This window comes from Dromaius novaehollandiae, unplaced genomic scaffold (assembly GCF_036370855.1).
Source record: "Dromaius novaehollandiae isolate bDroNov1 unplaced genomic scaffold, bDroNov1.hap1 HAP1_SCAFFOLD_142, whole genome shotgun sequence".
NCBI lineage: Eukaryota > Metazoa > Chordata > Aves > Casuariiformes > Dromaiidae > Dromaius > Dromaius novaehollandiae.
This window is the reverse complement of record NW_026991338.1, coordinates 64324-89070: the sequence shown is the minus strand read 5'-3', so window position 1 is coordinate 89070 and position 24747 is coordinate 64324. Positions and strand designations below refer to the sequence as shown.

The window sequence follows — 24747 nt, the reverse complement described above, 5'->3', positions numbered from 1 at the left end:
CCCCCAGGCCCCCATAAACCCCCCATTTTTACAGCCCCCCCCAGCACCACATCTCCCCACCCCTGCCCCGGGTTCAGGGGACCCCCCCGGGTTTTAGGGACCCCCCAGTTTTTAGGGGACCCCCCCGGGGCCTCGTGGCCCCCCCAGATTTCAGGGACCCCCCCAGACCCCCAAAACCCCCCCATTTTCACAGCCCCCCCCAACACAACCCCACCACGACCTCTCCCCACCCCTGCCCCATTTTAAGGTGCCCCCCCGGGGTTCAGGGGACCCCCCCGGGTTTTAGGGACCCCCCAGTTTTTAGGGGACCCCCCCGGGGCCTCGTGGCCCCCCCCCAGATTTCAGGGACCCCCCCCAAGACCCCCATAACCCCCCCATTTTCACAGCCCCCCCCCAACACAACCCCACCACGAGCTCTCCCCACCCCTGCCCCATTTTGGGGGCCCCCCCCCAGGTTCAGGGGACCCCCCCGGGTTTTAGGGACCCCCCAGTTTTTAGGGGACCCCCCGGGGCCTCGTGGCCCCCCCTCCAGATTTCAGGGACCCCCCCAGGTCCCCATAACCCCCCCATTTCCACAGCCCCCCCCAGCACCACCTTTCCCCACCCCTGCCCTGCCCCATTTTAAGGTGCCCCCCCGGGGTTCAGGGGACCCCCCCGGATTTTAGGACCCCCCCAGTTTTTAGGGACCCCCCCGGGGCCTCGTGGCCCCCCCCAGACCCCCATAACCCCCCCCATTTCCACAGCCCCCCCCCCCACCACCTTTCCCCACCCCTGCCCCAATTTAATGTGCCCCCCGGGGTTCAGGGAACCCCCCCGGGTTTTAGGGACCCCCCAGTTTTTAGGGGACCCCCCCGGGGCCTCGTGCCCCCCCCCAGAGTCGGGGACCCCCCCGGTTCGGGGGTACCTGCACGCGGGCGCTGCGGGCGCCGTCGCTCTCCATGTCCAGCAGCTCGTCCACGTCGATCTCCAGCTCGGGGATCTCCTCCTCCTGCGGGGGGGGGGGGGGGCGAATTTAGGACCCCCCAAGTTATTTGGGGGGGCTCCCACCCCCCCCAAACACCCCCCCACAGGAAAAGACCCCCCCAAAATACCCCAGGGGCCCAAAAGGGGCTGTGGAGACCCCCCAAATCCCCCCTGGGGGGGCCCCAAATTCCCCCTCCTTCTGCCCCTGGGGGGGGCTTCGATTTTGGGGGCCCCCCCGGTTTTGGGGGGTCGTGGGGGGGGGTTGGGGGGTCCATGGGGGGGGCCCGGGGGTGGTAGCTGTTGGGGGGGGGCTGAAGGATTTGAGGGGGGTCCTGGGGGGGGGGAGAGATTTGGGGGGGGGGGCTGGGGGGCAGTTTGGGGGGGGCTGGTTTTGGGGGGGTCCCGGGGGGGATTTGGGGGGGGCCTGGGGGGCTCAAGGGGGGTCCCCAGTTTTGGGGGGGGCTGTGGGGGGGCTGAAGTACTTGGGGGGAGGCCCTGGGGGGCCATTTAGGGGGGGTCCCAGGGGGCGGTTTTGGGGGGGGTCCCTGGGGTTGGCCTCCGTTTTGGGTGGGGTCCTGGGGGGGGCATTTGGGGGGCTCCTGGCTTGGGGGGTCCAGGGGGGGTCTCCAGTTTTGGGGGGTCTTTTGGGGGGGGCTGAAGGGTTGGGGGTCGGGGGGGGCGGTTTTGGGGGGCCCCCGGGGCTGGTCTCCATTTTGGGGGGTCCCAGGGGGGAATAGTTGCAGGGGGGGGCTCCTGGGGGGGATTTGGGGGGTTCCCCAGTTTGGGGGGCTCCTGGGGGGGGATTTGGGGAAGGGGGCGTGTCCCGGGGGGGGGCAGAACCCGGGAGGGTCCCGGGTGCCCCCGGTTCCCCCGGGGGGGGGTCGCGGGGGGGTCCCGTTCTCCCTGGGGGGGGTTCCCGGTTCCCCCCGGGGGGGTCTCAGGGGGTCCCGGTCACCCCGGGGGGGTCCCCAGCCATCCCGGGGGGGTCCGTTCTCCCTGGGGGGGGTCCCTGTTCTCCCCGGGATCTCGGTTGTCCCGGGGGTCCCGGGGGTCCCGTTCTCCGCGGGGGGGGGGGGTTCCCGGGGGGGTCCCGTTCTCCCCCGGGGGGGGGTCCCGTTCTCCCCCGGGGATCTCGGTCGTCCTGGGGGGGTCCCGGAGGGTCCCGTTCTCTGCTGGGGGGGGTCCCGGGGGTCCCGTTCTCCCCGGGGTGGGGGGTCCCGGGGGTCCCGTTCTCCCGGGGGGGGGTCCCGTTCTCCCCAGGGTGGGGGGTCTCGGGGGGCTCCCGTTCTCCCGGGGGGGGTCCCGTTCTCCCCGGGGTGGGGGGTCCCGGGAGTCCCGTTCTCCCCGGGGGGGGGTCCCGGGGGTCCCGTTCTCCCGGGGGGGGTCCCGTTCTCCCCAGGGTGGGGGGTCTCGGGGGGCTCCCGTTCTCCCGGGGGGGGTCCCGTTCTCCCCGGGGTGGGGGGTCCCGGGAGTCCCGTTCTCCCCGGGGGGGGGTCCCGGGGGTCCCGTTCTCCCGGGGGGGGGTCCCGTTCTCCCCAGGGTGGGGGGTCTCGGGGGGCTCCCGTTCTCCCGGGGGGGGTCCCGTTCTCCCCGGGGTGGGGGGTCCCGGGAGTCCCGTTCTCCCCGGGGGGGGGGGTCCCGTTCTCCCCGGGGGGGGGGGGTCCCGTTCTCCCCGGGGGGGGGGGGGGTCCCGTTCTCCCCGGGGGGGGGGGGGTCCCGTTCTCCCCGGGGGGGGTCCCCGGCGGCACCTGGCAGTCGTAGAGCGCCGTGAGCTGCGCCAGGATCCACTCCTCGAGGTGGAGGCGGCGGCGCAGCTCGCGCCGGTCGTACTTGACGGTGACCTTGCCCTGCCGGCGCCCCGGCGCCTCCTCCGCCTCCGCCGCCGCCGCCGCGAAGCACACGCGGGGGCCCGAGCCGGGGCCCGAGCCGGAGCCCACCGGCGGCCCGGGCCCAGCGCCCTGCGGCCCGCGCGGCGCCGCCATGCCGCGCCCGCCGGCACCGGCGCCTACGCCGGAAGCGGAGCCGCGTGCGCGCGGCGGCGGAAGCGGAACTGCGCCGCGGCGACGCTCCCTCCTCTCGCTGCCCGCCGCGCGCCTCTTTGTCTGCTCCGGCCGCGCCGCCGCCGCCCGCGCTTCCGCTTCCGCTTCCGCTTCCGCCCCCCGCCGCCCGCCTGCCCGGCAGCCGCCGGGGCCACGCCCCCTTCTTCCGGAGGCCACGCCCACCCGTAAAGCGGACGCGCCCCCTCTCAAAGCGGCCACGCCCCTCGTCAGGCGGCCACGCCCCTTCTTGAGGTGGCCACGCCCACTCTTAAAGCGGCCACGCCCCTCTCAAAGAGCCCACGCCCCTCGTCAGGCGGCCACGCCCCTTCTTGCGGTGGCCACGCCCCCTTCCTCCGGAGGCCACGCCCACTCTTAAAGCGGACGCGCCCCTCTCAAAGCGGCCACGCCCCTCGTCAGGCGCCCCCGCCCCTTCTTGCGGTGGCCACGCCGCTTCGTGAGGTGGCCACGCCCCCTTCTTCAGGAGGCCACGCCCACTCGTAAAGCGGACACGCCCCTCTCAAAGCGGCCACGCCCCTTCTTGAGGTGGCCACGCCCCTTCTTGAGGTGGCCACGCCCCCTTCTTCCGGAGGCCACGCCCACTCGTAAAGCGGCCACGCCCCTCTCAAAGCGGCCACGCCCATCGTCAGGCGGCCACGCCCCTTCGTGAGGTGACTACGCCCCCTCTGAAAGCGGTCACGCCCCTCTTAGAGAGGCCACGCCCTCTTTTTAAAGCAGCCACGCCCCCTCTAAAGGCGGCCACGCCCCATTGGAGAGGTCACGCCCTCTTCTTAAAGTGGCCACGCCCCCTCTTAAGGCAGACATGTCCCTCTTAAAGCGGCCACGCCCCCTCATAGAGGTCACGCTCCTCTTAAAGCAGACACGCCCCCCCTTGTTAATGTGGATGCGCCCCTCTTCAAGCGGCCACACCCCTTTTGGAGAGGTCACACCCCCTCCTAAAGCAGCCACACCCCTCTTAAAGCAGCCACGCCCCTCTTAAAGTGGCCACGCCCCTCTAAGAGTGGTCACACTCCTCTTAAAATGGCCACTCCCCTCTTAGAAAGGTCACACCCACTCTTAAAGCAGTCACATTTCTCTTAAGGCAGCCACACGGAACGGCCCCTCCCCCCCACAGTCGGAGGGACCCAGGCGTCCTGGTCTCCCTCCCCTCCCCCGCTCGGCCTCACCTCGGGGTTAAAAGGCAACGCTCTGGGAAGTGGGCCCCACCGGGAGGTGTGGCCGCTTTAAGGGCAGGTCACGTGGGGTTTCATTCATAAAATCGGCGGCTGCGGCTCCTCCCGGCTCAGACGCCTGGGCCCGTTCTGCTACGGGGGGGGGGAAGGGGGGAGCCCGGACGCCTGGGTCCCTCCGCCCCCCCCCGCAGCCCACTTCCTCGCTCTCAACAGGGCCGCGGCCTTGTTTCTAGGCTCTTAAAGGGGCCGCGCCCTGGTTCCCACGCCCCGGGGCGCCTCTTCTAGGGATTTAAAGGAGCCGCCGCCTCATTTCGAGGCTCTTAAAGGGCCAGCGCCGCAGGGGCAGGGGCTTGCAGGGGTCCCGTAGCCGCTCAGAAAGCCTTAAAGGGGCGGCGCCCCCTTTCCTGGGGTCTCCAAGGGGGTTGACCCCAAAGTCCAGGCCCTTAAAGGGGCCACGCCCCCGTTTCTCCAGTCTCGCTGGATTTGACCCCGATTTCCAGGCCGTTAAAGGGGCCGCGTCCCCGTTCCTGGCGCCTCCAGGGAGGTGACCTGTATTTCCAGGCTTTTAAAGGGGCCGCGCCCCCATTCTCCGTGTCCTGAAGGGGGGTGACCCCAGCTGGCAGGGCCTTAAAGGGGCCGCTCCCACTTTGAGGTATCCCAGAGGCTCTGACCCCGATCCCAAGGCTCTTAAAGGGGCCGCGCCCTCGTTTGGAGAGCGCCCAGGGATCTGACCCCAAAGCCGCGGCTCTTAAAGGGGCCGCGCCCCAATTCCCTGCGGGTTTACAGCGACCCTCCAGGCAAAGCCGCCATTTAAAGGGACCGCACCCAATTTCCAGGCTCTTAAAGGGGCCGCGCCCCCTCTCCCAGCCTCTTAAGGGCGGGGGGGGGCGTGGCCACGCCCCCCGCTCCGTGGCCACGCCCCCTCGCTCGCTGGCCACGCCCCTGGCGCGCTGGGGTCACGACCTTAGGCCACGCCCCCCCGCGGCATCCCGCAGCCTAGGCGGTGCAGCAGGCCACGCCCCCCAGTGCCGAGGCCACGCCCCCGCGCCTCTCCCCCTGCCGCTGAGGCCACGCCCCCTCCCCACTAGGCCACGCCCCCCGCGCGGCGTCCCACAGGCGAAGCGGCGCGGCGGGCCACGCCCCCTCCCCCAGGAGGCCACGCCCCCCGCGGCGTCCCACAGGCGGCGCGGCGGGCCACGGCCCGGGCGGCGAGGCCACGCCCCCCTCCGCGAGGCCACGCCCCCCCGCGCGGCGCGGCCCCTCCGCCCCACCGTAGCGCCGCCCCCCCCCCCCCCCCCCGCGGCGGCGGCCCCGCCCCCGGCGCAGCGGCCCGCAGCCATGGCGGCGCCGCGCCCGGCGCTGGGCGCGCTGCCGCCGGAGCCGCCGCGGGTGCCCGAGACGCTGGTGCAGGGCAGCAAGTTCATCCGCTGGGACGAGGTGAGCGGCGGCGGCGCGGGGCCCCCCTCCCCGATCCCCCCCCTCCCCCGCGACCCGGCCCCGGCGCCCCCGCAGGCACCCCGGAAGCCGCCGAGCCCCCCCCGGAAGCGCCCCGGAAGCCGCCGAGCCCCCCCAAAGGCACCCCGGATACCGTAAAGCCCCGTCAGAAGCAGCCCGGAAGCCCCCGGGACCCCCGAAACTCACCCCGGAAACCCTCAAGTTGCTCCCCGAAGCACCCCGGAAACGGCAAGGCCCCCCCCCAAGCACCCCGGAAACCTCCGGGACCCCCGGAAGCCACCGCGGAACCCCCGCATTCCTCCCAAACCCACCCCCAAACCCCCCGAATCGCCCCAAAACGCACCCCAGAAACCCCCGAATGGTCCCAAAAGCACCCAGGAAACCCCCAGGACCCCCCAAACCCACCCCAGAAACCCCAAATCTCCATAAAACCCACTCTGGAAACCCCCAGGACCCCCCAAACCCACCCCGGAAACCCCAAATCTCCCCCAAACTCACCCCAGAAACCCCCAAATTGCCTCAAAACCCACCCCAGAACCCCCAAATCCCCCCCAAACCCCTTCCAGGACCCCCAAATCCCCCCAAACCCACCCCAGAAACCCCCAAATCCCCCCAAAACCCACTCCGGAAACCCCCAGGACCCCCCAAAACCCACCCCAGAAACCCCAAATTGCCTCAAAACCCACCCCAGAAACCCCCAAATTGCCCCAAAACCCACTCTGGAACCCTCAAATCCCCCCAAACCCCTTCCAGGACCCCCAAATCCCCCCAAACCCACCCCAGAACCCTCAAATCCCCCCAAACCCACTCCGGAAACCCCCAGGACCCCCCAAACCCACCCTGGAAACCCCAAATCTCCCCAAAACCCACCCCAGAAACCCCCAAATTGCCCCCAAACCCAGCCTGGAACCCTCAAATCCCCCCCAAATCCCTTCCAGGACCCCCAAATCCCCCCAAACCCACCCCAGAAACCCCTGAATCCCCCCAAAACCCACTCTGGAAACCCCCAGAAGCCCCCAAACCCACCCCGGAAACCCCAAATCTCCCCCAAACCCACCCCAGAAACCCCCAAATTGCCCCCAAACCCAGCCTGGAACCCTCAAATCCCCCCAAACCCCTTCCAGGACCCCCAAATCCTCCCAAACCCACCCCAGAAACCCCCAAATCCCCCCAAAACCCACTCTGGAAACCCCCAGGACCCCCAAAACCCACCCTGGAAACCCCAAATCTCCCCAAAACCCACCCCAGAAACCCCCAAATTGCCCCAAAACCCAGCCTGGAACCCTCAAATCCCCCCAAACCCCTTCCAGGACCCCCAAATCCTCCCAAACCCACCCCAGAAACCCCCGAATCCCCCCAAAACCCACTCTGGAAACCCCCAGGACCCCCCAAAACCCACCCCAGAAACCCCAAATTGCCTCAAAACCCACCCCAGAACCCCCAAATCCCCCCAAACCCCTTCCAGGACCCCCAAATCCCCCTAAACCCACCCCAGAAACCCCCAAATCCCCCCAAAACCCACTCCGGAAACCCCCAGGACCCCCCAAACCCACCCTGGAAACCCCAAATCTCCCAAAACCCACCCCAGAAACCCCCAAATTGCCCCAAAACCCACCCTGGAACCCCCAAATCCCCCCAAACCCCTTCCAGGACCCCCAAATCCCCCCAAACCCACCCCAGAAACCCCCGAATCCCCCCAAACCCACTCTGGAAACCCCCAGGACCCCCCAAACCCACCCCGGAACCCCCAAATTGCCCCAAAACCCACCCCAGAAACCCCCAAATTGCCCCAAAACCCACCCTGGAACCCCCCAGTTCCCCCCCAAACTCACCCTGGAAATCCTGGGGACCCCCAAAACCCAGCCCGGAACCCCCAAATCCCTGTCAAATTGTCCCCTAAACTTCTCCAAAACCTCCGAATCGCCCCAAAATCCACCCCGGATCCCCCAAATTCCCCCCCAAACCCCCAAATTCCCCCCAAAGCTGCCTCAAACCCTCCAAATTGTCCCCCGAACCGCTCCAAAACCTCCGAATCGCCCCAAAATCCACCCCGGACCCCTCCAGTGCTCCCCAAATCCACCCCAGAACCCCCAAATCCCCCCAAACCCCAAAGTCCCCCCAAAACCCCCAAATCCTCCTCAAAGCCACCCCAAAACCTCCGCCTCGTCCCCGAACCACTCCAAAACCTCCAAATCGCCCCAAAATCCACCCCGGATCCCCTCAGTGTTTCCCAGATCCACCCCAGAACCCCCAAATTACCCCCAAATTCCCCCGCAAATCCCCCGATCACCCCCCAAAATCCACCCCAAACCTGCCCCCAAAAACCCAAATCCCCCCCAAACCCATCCCGAAAACACGAAATTGCCTTAAAACTCGTCCCAGAACGCCTCATTTGCCCCCAAAACCCAGCCCGGAATGACCCGATTTCCCCCAAATTCGTCTCAGAATGGTTAAATCCCCCTAAAATCCATCCCGAAACCCCCAAATCCCCCCCAAATTCCCCCAAATTCCCTGATTTTCCCCCAAATCCACCCCAGAATCCCCCAATTGCTCCCCAAAAGTTGCACAAGCTGCCGGATTTGGCCCCAAAAATGAGTGTAAAAACGGCCGTGTTGCCCCAAAATGCACTGGAAACCCCCAGATTGTCCCCAAAACCACCGCAAAATCTCTTATTTCACCCCAAAATGTTCTTCAAATATTTTAAATTAAGTTTATATTGATGTAAAATATGTGTTTTGCCCCAAAACGCCCTAATATTTGTGAAAATCGTGGAATTTTGTGGTTTGTCCCCGAATTACACTGTACGATATTTCGCAGCCCGCAATTGTATCAAATCCACTTAATAATCCCCCAAATCCGCCTTGGATCGGCCAAGTAGTGCCTAAATTTGTCATAAATTGGCTTAAATTAGCTTAACATCTATTTAGGAATGAAAGATTTAGTTGAAATGTATTTTTAAGGCTTAAATTGCTCTAAAATTAGTGGTTTTTCTTTAAATATGTTTAAAACCTAAAATTGTTCACCAAAATTGCTTGAAAACTCCCCAGATTGCCCCAAAATATACTCCCACGCCCCCAAATCACCCCAAAACCCCCAAATCACCCCAAAACCCCCAAATCATACCAAAACCCCCAAATCACCCCCAAACCCGCCCTGAAGCCCCCGAATCTTCCCCAATGCCTCAAATTCCAGCGTTTGGCCTCAAAATGGGCTCCAAAATTCACACATCTTCCGCAAAGCTGTTAAAAAACCCCCAAACTGCCACTCTGGCACTTGAAAAGCCCCAAATTTGACCAAACGCACCCCAAAAACTGCTTCAAGTCCCGTAAAAAACTCAAATTTTGATTTTAGCACCCCAAAATCGTATGCGATTGGTTATATTTTTATTTTGACTGCTTAAAACGCCCCAATTCCCCCCAACTTGTTGTCTGGGTACCCCAAAATCCCCCTTTGTCCCCCCAGGGACCCCCCTGCACCCCAAAATCCCCCTGGATTGCCCAAGGGACCCCCCGCACCCCAAAATCCGTATTTTTACACCCAGGGACCCCCCCCTGCACCCCAAAATCCCCTTTCTGGGGATCCCTTGGGGGTCCTGGCAGGGGTTTGGGGGGGTCCCTGGACGGTTTTGGGGTGTCCCGGGGGGGTTTGGGGGTCCTGGGGGGATTTTGGGGGTCCCTTGGGGGTCCCGGGGTGGTTTGGGGGTCCCTGGGGGGCTTGGGGGGGGTGCTGGGAGGTTTGGGGGTGTCCTTAGGTGCTTTGGGGGTTATTGGGGGGGTCCACAGGGGGTTTTGGGGGGTCCCTGGGGTGGTTTGGGGGGGCCCTGGAGTGGTTTTGGGGTCCCTGGGTGGTTTGCGGGTCCCAGGGGGGTTTTGGGGGGTCCCTGGGGGGGTTGGGGGTTACTGGGGGGGTCCACAGGGGGTTTTGGGGCCCTGTGAGGATTTTCAGGGGTCCCTTGGGGGTCTCTGGGTGGTTTTGGGGTCCCTGGAAGGTTTTTGGGGGGCTCTGGAAGGTTTTGGGGTGTTCCTGGGTGGTCTGGGGATTACTGGGGGTGTCCATGGGGGGGGTGGGGGTCCCGGGGGGATTTTGGGGGTCCCTTGGGGGTCCCTGGGTGATATTGGGGGGCCCCAGGTGATTGGGGGGACATTGGGTGGTTTTGGGGTCTCCAGGGGGTTTTGGGGGGCCCCTGGGTGGTTTGGGGGCTCCCCGGGTGATTTTGGGGCCCCCGGGGATCCCCGGGTGATTTTGGGGGGCCCCGGGTGATTTTGGGGGTCCTTGGGTGATTTGGGGGGGCCCCTGGGTGGTTTTGGTGTCCCCAGGGGGTTTGGGGGGGTCTGGGTGGTTTGGGGGTCCCCAAAGGGCCCCTGGGTGGTTTTGGGGGGTCCCTGGGGGGTTTGGGGACCCCTGGGGGGTTTTGGGGTCCCCGGGGAGTTTTGGGGGGCCCTCGCTGACCCCCGTGTCCCCCCCGTCCCCCCCCCAGGAACCGGCCACCCGCACCTTGGTGACCCTCCGCGTCGACCCCGACGGCTTCTTCCTCTACTGGACCGGGCCCAGCATGGTGAGGGGCACCCCAAAATCTGCACCCCCAGATCCTGCACCCCCAAATCACCCCCAAATCCTGCACCCCCAAATCCTGCACCCCCCAAATCCTGCACCCCAAAATCACCCCGAAATATGCACCCCAAAATCACCCCCGAAATCTGCACCCCCCAAATCCTGCACCCCCGGATTCTGCACCCCAAAATCACCCCGAAATATGCACCCCAAAATCACCCCCGAAATCTGCACCCCCAAAATCTGCAGCCTGAATCCTGCACCCCCAAAATCTGCACCCTGAAACCTGCACCCCAAAATCCTCACCCGAAACCTGCACCCCCAAACCCGCTGCTTTCTCTACTAGACCGGGCCCAGCAGGGTGAGGGGCACCCCCAAAATCCTGCACCCCCAAAATCCTGCACCCCCAAATCCTGCACCCCAAATCACCCCCAAATCACCCCAAAATCCTGCACCCCCAAAATCCTTCACCCCCAAAACCTGCACCCCAAGATCCTGCACCCCAAAATCACCCCAAAATCCTGCACCCCCAAAATCCTTCACCCCCAAAACCTGCACCCCAAGATCACCCCAAAATCCTGCACCCCCAAATCACCCCCGAATCCTGCACCCCAAATCCTGCACCCCAAGATCCTGCACCCCCAAAATCTGCACCCCAAACCTGCACCCCAAATCCTGCACCCCAAGATCCTGCACCCCCAAAATCTGCACCCCAAACCCACACCCCCAAACCCGCTGCTTTCTCTACTGGACCCGGCCCAGCATGGTGAGGGGCACCCCAAGATCCTGCACCCCCCAAATCCTGCACCCCCCAAAACCTGCACCCCAAAATCACCCCAAAATTCTGTACCCCAGATCACCCCCAGATCACCCCAAAATCCTTCACCCCAAAATCCTTCACCCCAAGATCCTGCACCCCAAAATCACCCCAAAATCACCCCCAAAATCCTTCACCCCCAAAATCCTTCACCCCCAAAACCTGCACCCCAAAACCACCCCAAAATCCTGCACCCCCAAATCACCCCCGAATCCTGCACCCCAAATCCTGCACCCCAAGATCCTGCACCCCCAAATCACCCCCAAATCCTGCACCCCCAAATCACCCCCGAATCCTGCACCCCCAAATCCTGCACCCCAAGATCCTGCACCCCCCCAAATCCTGCACCCCCAAATCCTGCACCCCAAGATCCTGCACCCCCAAAATCTGCACCCCAAACCCGCACCCCCAAACCCGCTGCTTCCTCTACTGGACCCGGCCCAGCAGGGTGAGGGGCACCCCAAGATCCTGCACCCCCCAAATCCTGCACCCCAAATCCTGCACCCCAAATCCTGCACCCCAAAACCTGCACCCCCGAAACCTGCACCCCAAAATCCCCACCCCCAAAATCCCCACCCCCGATATCCTCACCCCAAACCCGCACCCCCAAATCTGCACCCCAAAATACCCAGGGGATCCCCACCCCCCCCAGAGGCCCCTGGAGCCCCCCCAAGTTCCCCCAGGGCCCCCCCAAACACCCATGGGGACCCTCAAATGCCCCCAGGGCCCCCCAAGTTCCCAGGGGGGCCCCCAAATCCCCCCCCAGGGCCTCCCCAGGCCCCCTGGAGCCCCCCAAACTCCTGGGGGCCCCCCAAATCCCCCCCTAGGACCCCCCCAAGTCCCCCAGGGCCCCCCAAAGCCTCCCCTGGGGCCCCCATTCCCCCCCCAGGCCCCCCCAAATCCCATGGGGGCCCCCCCAAAGCCTCCCTGCTCCCCCTCCAGGGCCCCCCCAGGCCCCCTGGAGCCCCCCCAAAACCCCTCTGCTCCCCCCCGGGCCCCCCCAGACCCCCCTGGAGCCCCCCAAATCCCCCCCCGGGCCCCCCAAATCCCATGGGGCCCCCCAAAACCCTGCCCAGGACCCCCCCAATACCCCTAGGGCCCCCCCAGGCTCCTGGGACCCCCCCTGGGCCCCCCCCAAACCCCCCCAGGCCCCCCCCAAACCTCCCCCCCCTTCCCCGGAAGCCCTCAGCCTCCTCCCGCCCTTATCGGCCCTTCCCGGACGCCTGGGCCCCTCCCTGGTGGGAGGGGGAGGGGGGGCTGCCCAGGGGAGGGGCCCAGGCGTCCGGGGCGGGGGAGGGGAGCTGCCCTTTCCCACGCCCCCCCCCCCCCCCCCAGCGGAAGCCACCCGGACTCCTGGGTCCCACGGGTGGGGGAAGGGTGGCACCCACCCCGGACTCCTGGGCCCCCCCGGACGCCTGGGTCCCTTGGGTGGGGGTGTCCCGGACTCCTGGGCCCCCCCGGACGCCTGGGTCCCTTGGGTGGGGGTGTCCCGGACTCCTGGGCCCCCCCGGACGCCTGGGTCCCTCTTGGGTGGGGGTGTCCCGGACTCCTGGGCCCCCCCGGACGCCTGGGTCCCTGGTGGGGGGGAGCACCCAGACGCCTGGGTCCCTTGGGTGGGGGTGTCCCGGACTCCTGGGCCCCCCCGGACGCCTGGGTCCCTTGGGTGGGGGTGTCCCGGACTCCTGGGCCCCCCCAGACGCCTGGGTCCCTCTTGGGTGGGGGTGTCCCGGACTCCTGGGCCCCCCCGGACGCCTGGGTCCCTCTTGGGTGGGGCACCCGGACTCCTGGGTCCCTTGGGTGGGGGTGTCCCGGACTCCTGGGCCCCCCCGGACGCCTGGGTCCCTGGCGGGGGGGGAGCACCCGGACGCCTGGGTCCCTTGGGTGGGGGTGTCCCGGACTCCTGGGCCCCCCCGGACGCCTGGGTCCCTGGTGGGGGGGAGCACCCGGACGCCTGGGTCCCTTGGGTGGGGGTGTCCCGGACACCTGGGCCCCCCCGGACGCCTGGGTCCCTGGCGGGGGGGATGCACCCGGACTCCTGGGTCCCTTGGGTGGGGGTGTCCCGGACTCCTGGGCCCCCCCGGACGCCTGGGTCCCTCTTGGGTGGGGCACCCGGATGCCTGGGTCCCTTGGGTGGGGGTGTCCCGGACACCTGGGCCCCCCCGGACGCCTGGGTCCCCTGAGTGTGTGTGTGTGGGGGAAGCGGGTGCCCCTGGGTCCCTTGGGTGCCCCCCCCCTGCCTGGACGCCTGGGTCCCTCGGGGGGGGGGGGGGTTGGGTGCTCCTGGGTGCCCCCAGACGCCTGGGTCCCTCGGGGGGGGGGGGGCGGGTTCCCCGGGGTGCCCCCGGACACCTGGGTCCCCGGGGTGGGGGGTAGGTGGGGGGGTTGGGTGCCCAGGACCCTGGGGTGCCCCCGGACGCCGGGGCCCCGCTGAGGCGGCCGCCGTGGCAGGAGGTGGAGCTGCTGGACATGACGCTGGTGCGCGACACCCGCACGGGGCGCTACGCCCGGGTGCCCAAGGTGAGCCCCCCCCCAGCACCCATGGGTGCTGCGGGGATGTCTGGGGTGGGGGTAGGGGGGCGCTACGCCCGGGTGCCCAAGGTGAGACCCCCCCCCGGCACCCATGGGTGCTGCGGGGATGTCTGGGGTGGGGGTGGGGGGGCGCTACGCCTGGGTGCCCAAGGTGAGACACCCCCCCGGCACCCATGGGTGCTGCGGGGATGTCTGGGGTGGGGGTGGGGGGGCGCTACGCCCGGGTGCCCAAGGTGAGCCCCCCCCCGGCACCCATGGGTGCTGCGGGGATGTCTGGGGTGGGGGTGGGGGGGCGCTACGCCCGGGTGCCCAAGGTGAGCCCCCCCCCGGCACCCATGGGTGCTGCGGGGATGTCTGGGGTGGGGGTGGGGGGGCGCTACGCCCGGGTGCCCAAGGTGAGACCCCCCCGGCACCCATGGGTGCTGCGGGGGGTCCATCATACACGGGGGGGGGCTACGCCCGGGTGCCCAAGGTGAGACACCCGCCCCCGGCACCCATGGGTGCTGCGGGGATGTCTGGGGTGGGGGTGGGGGGGCGCTACGCCCGGGTGCCCAAGGTGAGCCCCCCCCCGGCACCCATGGGTGCTGCGGGGGCCCATCACACACGGGGGGGGGTGCTACGCCATGGTGCCCAAGGTGAGACCCCCCCCCGGCACCCATGGGTGCTGCGGGGGTCCATCATACATGGGGGGGGTGCTACGCCATGGTGCCCAAGGAGAGCCCCCCCCCGGCACCCATGGGTGCTGCGGGGGTCCATCACACACGGGGGGGGGGCTACGCCTGGGTGCCCAAGGTGAGACCCCCCCCCGGCACCCATGGGTGCTGTGGGGGTCCATCACACCGGGGAGGGGGGGACACTCTTTGGGGTGCCTGGTCCCCTGTCTTGGGGGTGCTGGGTGCCCCTTTGGGGGGGTCGAGGGTGTTGGGTTCTGTTTGGGGGGGGTTGGGGTACATTTGGGGTGCTGGGTGCTCCTTTGGGGGGGGGTTGGGTGCTGTTTTGGGGGTTTTGGGTGCTGTCCGGGGGGGGTTGGGTGCCGTCTGGGGAATTTGGGGCGCGTTCGCGTGGGTCTTGGGTGCGCAGGACCCTCGGGTGCTAGCGTGGGTGCCGCAGGCCCCCCGCACCCGCGAGGTGCTGGGCTTTGGGCGCCATTTTGGGGCTTTGGGTGCCATTTTGGGTGCCATTTTGGCCGTTTTGGGGGCCATTTTGGCCCTTTCGGGTGCCGTCCAGGGGGGTTTGGGTGCCGTTTGGGGGATTTGGGGCTCGTTCACGGGGGTTTTGGGTGCGCGGGACCCTCGGGTGCCAGTGTGGGTGCCGCAGGCCCCCCGCACCCGCGAGGTGCTGGGCTTTGGGGCGCTTTGGGCGCCATTTTGGGGCTTTGGGCACCATTTTGGGGGCCATTTTGGCCGTTTTGGGCGCCGTCCGGGGGATTTTGGGTGCTGTGTGGGGGATTTTGGGCGCGTTCACGGGGGTTTTGGGTGCGCGGGACCCTCGGGTGCCAGTGTGGGTGCCGCAGGCCCCCCGCACCCGTGAGGTGCTGGGCTTTGGGTGCCATTTTGGGGCTTCGGGCGCCATTTTGGGGGCCATTTTGGGGGCCATTTTGGCCCTTTCGGGTGCCGTCCACGGGGGTTTGGGTGCCGTGTGGGGGATTTGGGGTGTGTTTGCAGGGCCCTTGGGTGCACGGGACCTTTGGGTGCCAGCGTGGGTGCCGCAGGCCCCCCGCACCCGCGAGGTGCTGGGCTTCAGGCGCCATTTTGGTGCTTCGGGCGCCATTTTGGGGCCCGTCTTGGCCATTTTGGGGCCCGTCTTGGCCATTTTGGGGGCCATTTTGGCTGTTTTGGGTGCCGTGTGGGGGGTTTGGGTGCCGTTTGGGGGATTTTGGGCGCGTTCGCAGGGATTTTGAGTGTGCAGGGCCCTCGGGTGCCAGCGTGGGTGCCACAGGACTGCTGCACCCGCGAGGTGCTGGGCTTCGGGCGCCATTTTGGGGCTTTGGGCGCTGTTTTGGATGCCATTTTGGCCGTTTCAGGTGCCGTCCATGGGGGTTTGGGTGCCGTCCGGGGGATTTGGGGTGTGTTTGCGGGGCCCTTGGGTGCGCGGGACCTTTGGGTGCCAGCGTGGGTGCCGCAGGCCCCCGCACCCGCGAGGTGCTGGGCTTCAGGCGCCATTTTGGGGCTTCAGGCGCCATTTTGGGGCCCATCTTGGCCATTTTGGGTGCCATTTTGGCTGTTTTGGGTGCCGTCCGGGGTTTTTGGGTGCCGTCTGGGGAATTTGGGGCGCGTTCGCGTGGGTCTTGGGTGCGCGGGACCCTCGGGTGCCAGTGTGGGTGCCGCAGGCCCCCCGCACCCGCGAGGTGCTGGTCTTTGGGGCGCTTTGGGCGCCATTTTGGGGCTTTGGGCACCATTTTGGGTGCCATTTTGGCCGTTTTGGGTGCCGTCCGGGGGGGTTTGGGTGCCGTCTGGGGGATTTGGGCTACGTTTGTGGAGGTTTTGGGTGCATGGGGTGCTCGGGTGCCAGTGTGGGTGCCGCAGGACCCCCGCACCCACGAGGTGCTGGGCTTCCGGCACCATTTTGGTGCTTTGGGCGCCATTTTGGGGCCTGTCTTGGCCATTTTGGGCGCCGTTTTGGGCGCCGTTTCGGGTGCCGTGTGGGGGATTTTGGGCGCGTTCGCGGGGGTTTTGGGTGCGTGGGGCCCTCGGGTGCCAGTGTGGGTGCTGCAGGCCCCCCGCACCCGCGAGGCGCTGGGCTTCGGGCGCCATTTTGGTGCCCGTCTTGGCCATTTTGGGGGCCATTTTGGCTGTTTTGGGTGCCGTCTGGGGGGGTTTGGGTGCCGTTTGGGGGATTTGGGGCGCGTTCGTGGGGGTTTTGGGTACGTGGGGTCCTCGGGTGCCAGTGTGGGTGCCGCAGGACCCCCGCACCTGCGAGGTGCTGGGCTTTGGGGCGCTTTGGGCACCATTTTGGGGCTTTGGGCACCATTTTGGGTGCCATTTTGGCCGTTTTGGGTGCCGTCCGGGGGGTTTGGGTGCTGTCTGGGGGATTTTGGGCACGTTTGTGGGGGTTTTGGGTGCATGGGGTGCTCGGGTGCCAGCGTGGGTGCCGCAGGCCCCCCGCACCCGCGAGGTGCTGGGCTTTGGGTGCCATTTTGGGGCTTCGGGCACCATTTTGGGGCCCGTCTTGGCCATTTTGGGGGCCATTTTGGCTGTTTTGGGCGCCGTCCGGGGGATTTTGGGTGCTGTGTGGGGGATTTTGGGCGCGTTCACGGGGGTTTTGGGTGCGCGGGACCCTCGGGTGCCAGTGTGGGTGCCGCAGGCCCCCCGCACCCGTGAGGTGCTGGGCTTTGGGTGCCATTTTGGGGCTTCGGGCGCCATTTTGGGGGCCATTTTGGGGGCCATTTTGGCCCTTTCGGGTGCCGTCCACGGGGGTTTGGGTGCCGTGTGGGGGATTTGGGGTGTGTTTGCAGGGCCCTTGGGTGCACGGGACCTTTGGGTGCCAGCGTGGGTGCCGCAGGCCCCCCGCACCCGCGAGGTGCTGGGCTTCAGGCGCCATTTTGGTGCTTCGGGCGCCATTTTGGGGCCCGTCTTGGCCATTTTGGGGCCCGTCTTGGCCATTTTGGGGGCCATTTTGGCTGTTTTGGGTGCCGTGTGGGGGGTTTGGGTGCCGTTTGGGGGATTTTGGGCGCGTTCGCAGGGATTTTGAGTGTGCAGGGCCCTCGGGTGCCAGCGTGGGTGCCACAGGACTGCTGCACCCGCGAGGTGCTGGGCTTCGGGCGCCATTTTGGGGCTTTGGGCGCTGTTTTGGATGCCATTTTGGCCGTTTCAGGTGCCGTCCATGGGGGTTTGGGTGCCGTCCGGGGGATTTGGGGTGTGTTTGCGGGGCCCTTGGGTGCGCGGGACCTTTGGGTGCCAGCGTGGGTGCCGCAGGCCCCCGCACCCGCGAGGTGCTGGGCTTCAGGCGCCATTTTGGGGCTTCAGGCGCCATTTTGGGGCCCATCTTGGCCATTTTGGGTGCCATTTTGGCTGTTTTGGGTGCCGTCCGGGGTTTTTGGGTGCCGTCTGGGGAATTTGGGGCGCGTTCGCGTGGGTCTTGGGTGCGCGGGACCCTCGGGTGCCAGTGTGGGTGCCGCAGGCCCCCCGCACCCGCGAGGTGCTGGTCTTTGGGGCGCTTTGGGCGCCATTTTGGGGCTTTGGGCACCATTTTGGGTGCCATTTTGGCCGTTTTGGGTGCCGTCCGGGGGGGTTTGGGTGCCGTCTGGGGGATTTGGGCTATGTTTGTGGAGGTTTTGGGTGCATGGGGTGCTCGGGTGCCAGTGTGGGTGCCGCAGGACCCCCGCACCCACGAGGTGCTGGGCTTCCGGCACCATTTTGGTGCTTTGGGCGCCATTTTGGGGCCTGTCTTGGCCATTTTGGGCGCCGTTTTGGGCGCCGTTTCGGGTGCCGTGTGGGGGATTTTGGGCGCGTTCGCGGGGGTTTTGGGTGCGTGGGGCCCTCGGGTGCCAGTGTGGGTGCTGCAGGCCCCCCGCACCCGCGAGGCGCTGGGCTTCGGGCGCCATTTTGGTGCCCGTCTTGGCCATTTTGGGGGCCATTTTGGCTGTTTTGGGTGCCGTCTGGGGGGGTTTGGGTGCCGTTTGGGGGATTTGGGCGCGTTCGTGGGGGTTTTGGGTACGTGGGGTCCTCGGGTGCCAGTGTGGGTGCCGCAGGACCCCCGCACCTGCGAGGTGCTGGGCTTTGGGGCGCTTTGGGCACCATTTTGGGGCTTTGGGCACCATTTTGGGTGCCATTTTGGCCGTTTTGGGTGCCGTCCGGGGGGGTTTGGGTGCTGTCTGGGGGATTTTGGGCACGTTTGTGGGGGTTTTGGGTGCATGGGGTGCTCGGGTGCCAGCGTGGGTGCCGCAGGCCCCCCGCACCCGCGAGGTGCTGGGCTTTGGGTGCCATTTTGGGGCTTCGGGCACCATTTTGGGGCCCGTCTTGGCCATTTTGGGGGCCATTTTGGCTGTTTTGGGCGCCGTCCGGGGGATTTTGGGTGCTGTGTGGGGGATTTTGGGCGCGTTCACGGGGGTTTTGGGTGCGCGGGACCCTCGGGTGCCAGTGTGGGTGCCGCAGGCCCCCCGCACCCGTGAGGTGCTGGGCTTTGGGTGCCATTTTGGGGCTTCGGGCGCCATTTTGGGGGCCATTTTGGGGGCCATTTTGGCCCTTTCGGGTGCCGTCCACGGGGGTTTGGGTGCCGTGTGGGGGATTTGGGGTGTGTTTGCAGGGCCCTTGGGTGCACGGGACCTTTGGGTGCCAGCGTGGGTGCCGCAGGCCCCCCGCACCCGCGAGGTGCTGGGCTTCAGGCGCCATTTTGGTGCTTCGGGCGCCATTTTGGGGCCCGTCTTGGCCATTTTGGGGCCCGTCTTGGCCATTTTGGGGGCCATTTTGGCTGTTTTGGGTGCCGTGTGGGGGGTTTGGGTGCCGTTTGGGGGATTTTGGGCGCGTTCGCAGGGATTTTGAGTGTGCAGGGCCCTCGGGTGCCAGCGTGGGTGCCACAGGACTGCTGCACCCGCGAGGTGCTGGGCTTCGGGCGCCATTTTGGGGCTTTGGGCGCTGTTTTGGATGCCATTTTGGCCGTTTCAGGTGCCGTCCATGGGGGTTTGGGTGCCGTCCGGGGGATTTGGGGTGTGTTTGCGGGGCCCTTGGGTGCGCGGGACCTTTGGGTGCCAGCGTGGGTGCCGCAGGCCCCCGCACCCGCGAGGTGCTGGGCTTCAGGCGCCATTTTGGGGCTTCAGGCGCCATTTTGGGGCCCATCTTGGCCATTTTGGGTGCCATTTTGGCTGTTTTGGGTGCCGTCCGGGTTTTTGGGTGCCGTCTGGGGAATTTGGGGCGCGTTCGCGTGGGTCTTGGGTGCGCGGGACCCTCGGGTGCCAGCGTGGGTGCTGCAGGACCCCCGCACCCGCGAGGTGCTGGGCTTTGGGACGCTTTGGGCGCCATTTTGGGCTTTGGGCACCATTTTGGGTGCCATTTTGGCTGTTTTGGGTGCCGTCCGGGGGGTTTTGGGTGCTGTCTGGGGGATTTTGGGCACGTTTGTGGGGGTTTTGGGTGCATGGGGCCCTCGGGTGCCAGCGTGGGTGCTGCAGGCCCCCCACACCCGCAAGGTGCTGGGCTTCAGGCGCCATTTTGGTGCTTCGGGCGCCATTTTGGGGCCTGTCTTGGCCATTTTGGGCGCCGTTTTGGGCGCCGTTTCGGGTGCCGTGGGGGGGATTTGGGGCACGTTCGCGGGGGTTTTGGGTGTGCGGGGCCCTCGGGTGCCAGTGTGGGTGCCGCAGGACCCCCGCACCCGCGAGGCGCTGGGCTTCGGGCGCCATTTTGGGGCCCGTCTTGGCCATTTTGGGGGCCATTTTGGCCGTTTTGGGTGCCGTCCGGGGGGTTTGGGTGCCGTCTGGGGGATTTTGGGCGCGTTCGCAGGGGTTTTGGGTGCATGGGGCCCTCGGGTGCCAGTGTGGGTGCCGCAGGACCCCCGCACCCGCGAGGTGCTGGGCTTCGAGCGCCATTTTGGGGCTTCGGGCACCATTTTGGGGCCCGTCTTGGCCATTTGGGGGCCGTTTTGGGCGCCGTTTTGGCCGTTTTGGGCGCCGTGTGGGGGATTTTGGGTGCGTGGGTCCTCGGGTGCCAGCGTGGGTGCTGCAGGCCCCACACACCCGCGAGGTGCTGGGCTTCCGGCACCATTTTGGTGCTTCGGGCGCCATTTTGGGGCCCGGCTTGGCCATTTTGGGTGCCGTGTGGGGATTTTGGGCGCCGTTTCGGGTGCCGTGTGGGGGATTTTGGGCGCGTTCGCGGGGGTTTTGGGTGCGTGGGGCCCTCGGGTGCCAGTGTGGGTGCCGCAGGACCCCCGCACCCGCGAGGTGCTGGCTTCGGCGAGCCCGACGGGCGCCCCGAGCAGCGGCTGCTCACGGTGGTCCACGGTGCCGACCTGGTCAACGTGGCCTTCCTCAACTTCGTGGCCGTGCAGGACGCCGTCGCCCAGGTGGGGGGGGCCCGGGGGGGCCCCTGGGTGCTGCTTTGGGGGCTCTGGGGGGGCTCAGGGAGTCCTGGGGGGCTCTGGGTGCCACTTTTGGGGGTTTTAGGGGGGCTCTGGGTGCCACTTCGGGGGGCCTGGGGGGTCCAGGGGGCCCCTGGGTGCTGCTTTGGGGGGGCTGGGGGGTCCAGGGAGCCCCTGGGTGCTGCCTCGGGGGGGGGCTCTGGGGGTCCTGGGGGCCCCTGGGTGCTGCTTGGGGGTCTGGGGGGCTCAGGGAGTCCTGGGGGGCTCTGGGTGCCACTTTGGGGGTTTTAGGGGGGCTCTGGGTGCCACTTCGGGGGGCCTGGGGGGTCCAGGGGGCCCCTGGGTGCTGCTTTGGGGGGGCTGGGGGGTCCAGGGAGCCCCTGGGTGCTGCCTCGGGGGGCTCTGGGGGTCCTGGGGGCCCCTGGGTGCTGCTTGGGGGGTCTGGGGGGCTCAGGGAATCCTGGGGGGCTCTGGGTGCCACTTTTGGGGTTTTAGGGGGGCTCTGGGTGCCACTTTGGGGGGGGGCTGGGGGGCCTCTGGGTGCTGCCTTGGGGGGCTGAGGGAGTCCTGGGGGCTCTGGGTGCTGCTCTGGGGGGCTCAGGGGATCCTGGGGGCTCTGGGTGCTGCACTGGGGGGCTCAGGGGATCCTGGGGGCTCTGGGTGCTGCCTTGGGGGGGTTCTGGGGGGCTTGGAGGGTCCTGGGTCCTCTGGGTGCCACTTTGGGGGGTCCAGGGGGCTCTGGGTGCTGCTTTGGGGGGGTCAGTGGGGTCGGGGGGCTCTGGGTGCTGCCTTGGAGGGGTTTGGGGGGGCCCAGGAGGTCCAGGGGGGCCCCTGGGTGCTGCTTTGGGGGGGCTGGGGGGGGCTCTAGGTGTCACTTCAGGGGTGCTCAGGGGGTCCTGGGGGCTCTGGGTGCTGCTCTGGGGGGTCTCAGAGGGTCCTGAGGCCTCTGGGTGCCACTTTGGGGGGGGCTGGGGGCTCTGGGTGCTACTTTGGGGGGTCCAGGGGGTCCTGGGGGGCTCTGGGTGCTGCCTTGGGGGGGGGTTGGGGGGCCTCAGGGGGTCCGGGGGGGCTCTGGGGGGGGGCATTTTGGGGCGGGGGGCTCTGGGAGTGGTTGGGGGGTGCCCAGGATTTGGGGGGGGTCTGAGGGGGCTGGTTCGGGGGGGGTATTTTGGGGGGGCTCTGGGGATGTTGGGGGGCGTCCGGGATTTGGGGGGGGGGCCCGGGGGGGCCAGAGGGGGGGTCCTGACGTGCCCCCCCCCCCAGGTGTGGGCGGACGAACTCTTCAAGCTGGCGACCGACATCCTGGCGCAGAACGTGTCCCGCAACGCCTGCCTGCAAAAAGCGTGCGTGCCCCCCCCGGACCCCCCCCAAAACACCCCCCGCACCCCCCCGGGACCCCCCCAAACCGGGACCCCCCCCCCAAAACCCCCCCCGGGACCCCCCGGATGAGCTGGCGCCCACCGTCCTGGCGCAGAACGTGTCCCGCAACGGCTGCCTGCGCACAGCGTGTGTGCCCCCCCCCCCGGGACCCCCCCCAAAACACCCCCCCGGACCCCCCCCCCCAAACAGAGACCCCCCCAGGACACCCCCAACCGGGACTCCCCCCAAACCCCCCACCCAAAACTCCCCTCGGAACCCCCCAGGACCCCCCCCCAGACCGGGACCCCCGGGACCCCCCCAACCTGAAGCCCCCTGGGACACCACCCGAAGTGAGACCCCCCCCAAACCCTGACCCCCCCCCAGAGTCCCCCCAAGGCGAGACCCCCCCCCCAGACTCCCCCCAAACTGAGACCCCCCCCCCCCCCGGGACCCCCACAGATCGGGATCCCTCCCCCGCACTGGGACCCCCCTACCAACCCCCCCCGGGACCCCCCCCAGCCCCCCCCAAGCCTCCCCCCAAACTGAGAAGCCCCCCCAGACTGGCCCCCCCCAAGCCCCCCTCAAACCACAACCCCCCCCCCCAGAACCCCCCCCACCCCCCAAACTGTGACCCCCCCCCAAAACCCCCCAAGCCAGAACCCCACCCAAACCCTCCCGGGACCCCCCCAAACTGGGACCCCCCCAGGGTACCCCCCCCCCGGGCTCCCCCTGCGCCCCCCCAACCCCTTCCCGTTGGGGGGGGGTCCCCCAAATCTGCCCCCCCCCCAACGCCGCCTCCCCCCCCCAGGTACACGAAGCTGAAGCTGCAGCTGAACCCTGAGGGCCGGATCCCCGTCAAGAAGTGAGTGTGGGGGCCCCCCCTGGCCCCCCCAAATCCGGGGGTCCCCCAAAACCATCCGGGGGGCTCCCTGCTTTGGGGCCCCCCCATTTTGGGGGTCCCCTATTTTGGGGGGGTCCACTTTTGGGGTGCTAAGCTGCCCCCCCCCCACAGCCCCCTAGGGCTCCCTCGAGGTTTTGGGGTTCCCTTTCGGGGTCCCATTTTGGGGGGGCCGCAGCTCAGGGGCCCCTGTTTTGGGGTCCTCCATGTCCGGGGGGCTCCCCGCTTTGGGGCCCCCCCATTTTGGGGGATCCCCCACTTTTGGGGGGCCCCACTTTTGGGGTGCTAAGCTGCCCCCCCCCCACAGCCCCTTAGGGCTCCCTCGAGGTTTTGGGGTTCCCTTTTGGGGTCCCATTTTGGGGGGGCTGCAGCTCAGGGGCCCCCGTTTTGGGGTCCTCCATGTCCGGGGGGCTCCTCGCTTTGGGGCCCCCCCATTTTGGGGGTCCCCCATTTTGGGGGGGCCCCGTTTTGGGGATCCCCCACTTTTGGGGGGCCCCATTTTTGGGGTGCTCAGCCGCCCCCCCATGAGCTCCCTTGAGATTTTGGGGTTCCCTTTCGGGGTCCCATTTTGGGGGGCCGCAGCTTGGGGGCCCCCATTTTGGGGCTCCTCCATGTCCGGGGGGCTCCCCGCTTTGGGACCCCCCCATTTTGGGGGTCCCCCACTTTTGGGGGGCCCCACTTTTGGGGTGCTAAGCTGCCCCCCCCCCGCAGCCCCTTAGAGCTCCCTCGAGATTTGGGGTTCCCTTTCGGGGTCCCATTCTGGGGGGGCTGCGGCTCGGGGGGCCCCATTTTGGGGCTCCTCCATGTCCGGGGGGCTCCCAGCTTTGGGGCCCCCCCATTTTGGGGGTCCCCCATTTTGGGGGGGCCCCGTTTTGGGGATCCCCCACTTTTGGGGGGCCCCATTTTTGGGGTGCTCAGCCGCCCCCCCATGAGCTCCCTTGAGATTTTGGGGTTCCCTTTCGGGGTCCCATTTTGGGGGGGCCACAGCTCGGGGGCCCCCATTTTGGGGCTCCTCCATGTCCGGGGGGCTCCCAGCTTTGGGACCCCCCATTTTGGGGGTCCCCCATTTTGGGGGGGCCCCGTTTTGGGGGTGTTAAACCACCCCCCCATGAGCTCCCTTGAGATTTTGGGGTTCCCTTTCGGGGTCCCATTTTGGGGGGGCCGCAGCTCGGGGGCCCCCGTTTTGGGGTCCTCCATGTCCGGGGGGCTCCCCGCTTTGGGGCCCCCCCATTTTGGGGGTCCCCCACTTTTGGGGGGCCCCATTTTTGGGGTGCTAAGCCACCCCCCCCATGAGTTTGCTTGAGATTTTGGGGTTCCCTTTCGGGGTCCCATTTTGGGGGGGCCGCAGCTTGGGGGCCCCCATTTTGGGGCTCCTCCCTGTCCGGGGGGCTCCCCGCTTTGGGGCCCCCCCATTTTGGGGGATCCCCCACTTTTGGGGGGCCCCACTTTTGGGGTGCTAAGCTGCCCCCCCCCCGCAGCCCCTTAGGGCTCCCTCGAGGTTTTGGGGTTCCCTTTTGGGGTCCCATTTTGGGGGGGCCGCAGCTCAGGGGCCCCCGTTTTGGGGCTCCTCCCTGTCCGGGGGCCCCCCCATTTTGGGGGTCCCCCATTTTGGGGGGGCACCGTTTTGGGGATCCCCCACTTTTGGGGGGCCCCATTTTTGGGGTGCTAAGCCACCCCCCCATGAGCTCGCTTGAGATTTTGGGGTTCCCTTTCGGGGTCCCATTTTGGGGGGGCCGTAGCTCAGGGGCCCCCATTTTGGGGCTCCTCCCTGTCCGGGGGGCTCCCCGCTTTGGGGCCCCCCCACTTTTGGGGATCCCCCACTTTTGGGGGGCCCCATTTTTGGGGTGCTAAGCCACCCCCCCATGAGCTCCCTTGAGATTTTGGGGCTCCCTTTCGGGGTCCCATTTTGGGGGGGCCGCAGCTCAGGGCCCCCGTTTTGGG

General features: G+C 67.7%; 2 protein-coding genes across 2 annotated transcripts; one reads left to right on the top strand and one right to left on the bottom strand.

Annotated features, from left to right (window-relative positions):
- Positions 1–838: 838 nt before the first annotated feature.
- Positions 839–3137, bottom strand: LOC135325922 (protein phosphatase 1 regulatory subunit 14B-like). The gene is made up of 2 exons (XM_064503874.1): positions 2712–3137; positions 839–988 (listed from the first exon to the last, which is right to left on the bottom strand). The coding sequence occupies exons 1-2, from the start codon at positions 2943–2945 to the stop codon at positions 839–841; spliced, it is 384 nt and encodes a 127-aa protein (XP_064359944.1). The 5' UTR covers positions 2946–3137.
- Positions 3138–5492: 2355 nt separating this feature from the next.
- Positions 5493–22807, top strand: LOC135325919 (1-phosphatidylinositol 4,5-bisphosphate phosphodiesterase beta-3-like). Its single transcript, XM_064503870.1, has 6 exons — positions 5493–5629; positions 10125–10202; positions 13464–13532; positions 20395–20534; positions 21813–21892; positions 22717–22807. The coding sequence occupies exons 1-6, from the start codon at positions 5531–5533 to the stop codon at positions 22728–22730; spliced, it is 480 nt and encodes a 159-aa protein (XP_064359940.1). The 5' UTR covers positions 5493–5530; the 3' UTR covers positions 22731–22807.
- The last annotated feature ends 1940 nt before the right edge of the window (positions 22808–24747 follow it).

Coding starts and splice junctions, on each gene's coding strand:
- LOC135325922 (XM_064503874.1), bottom strand. CDS start 2,945: ATGGCGGCGCCGCGCGGGCCGCAGGGCGCTGGGCCCGGGCCGCCGGTG. Junction 989..2,711: donor CGGCGCTCTACGACTGCCAG/GTGCCGCCGGGG, acceptor CCCCCCCCGCAG/GAGGAGGAGATCCCCGAGCT.
- LOC135325919 (XM_064503870.1), top strand. CDS start 5,531: ATGGCGGCGCCGCGCCCGGCGCTGGGCGCGCTGCCGCCGGAGCCGCCG. Junction 5,630..10,124: donor AGTTCATCCGCTGGGACGAG/GTGAGCGGCGGC, acceptor TCCCCCCCCCAG/GAACCGGCCACCCGCACCTT. Junction 13,533..20,394: donor GCTACGCCCGGGTGCCCAAG/GTGAGCCCCCCC, acceptor TGGGTGCCGCAG/GACCCCCGCACCCGCGAGGT.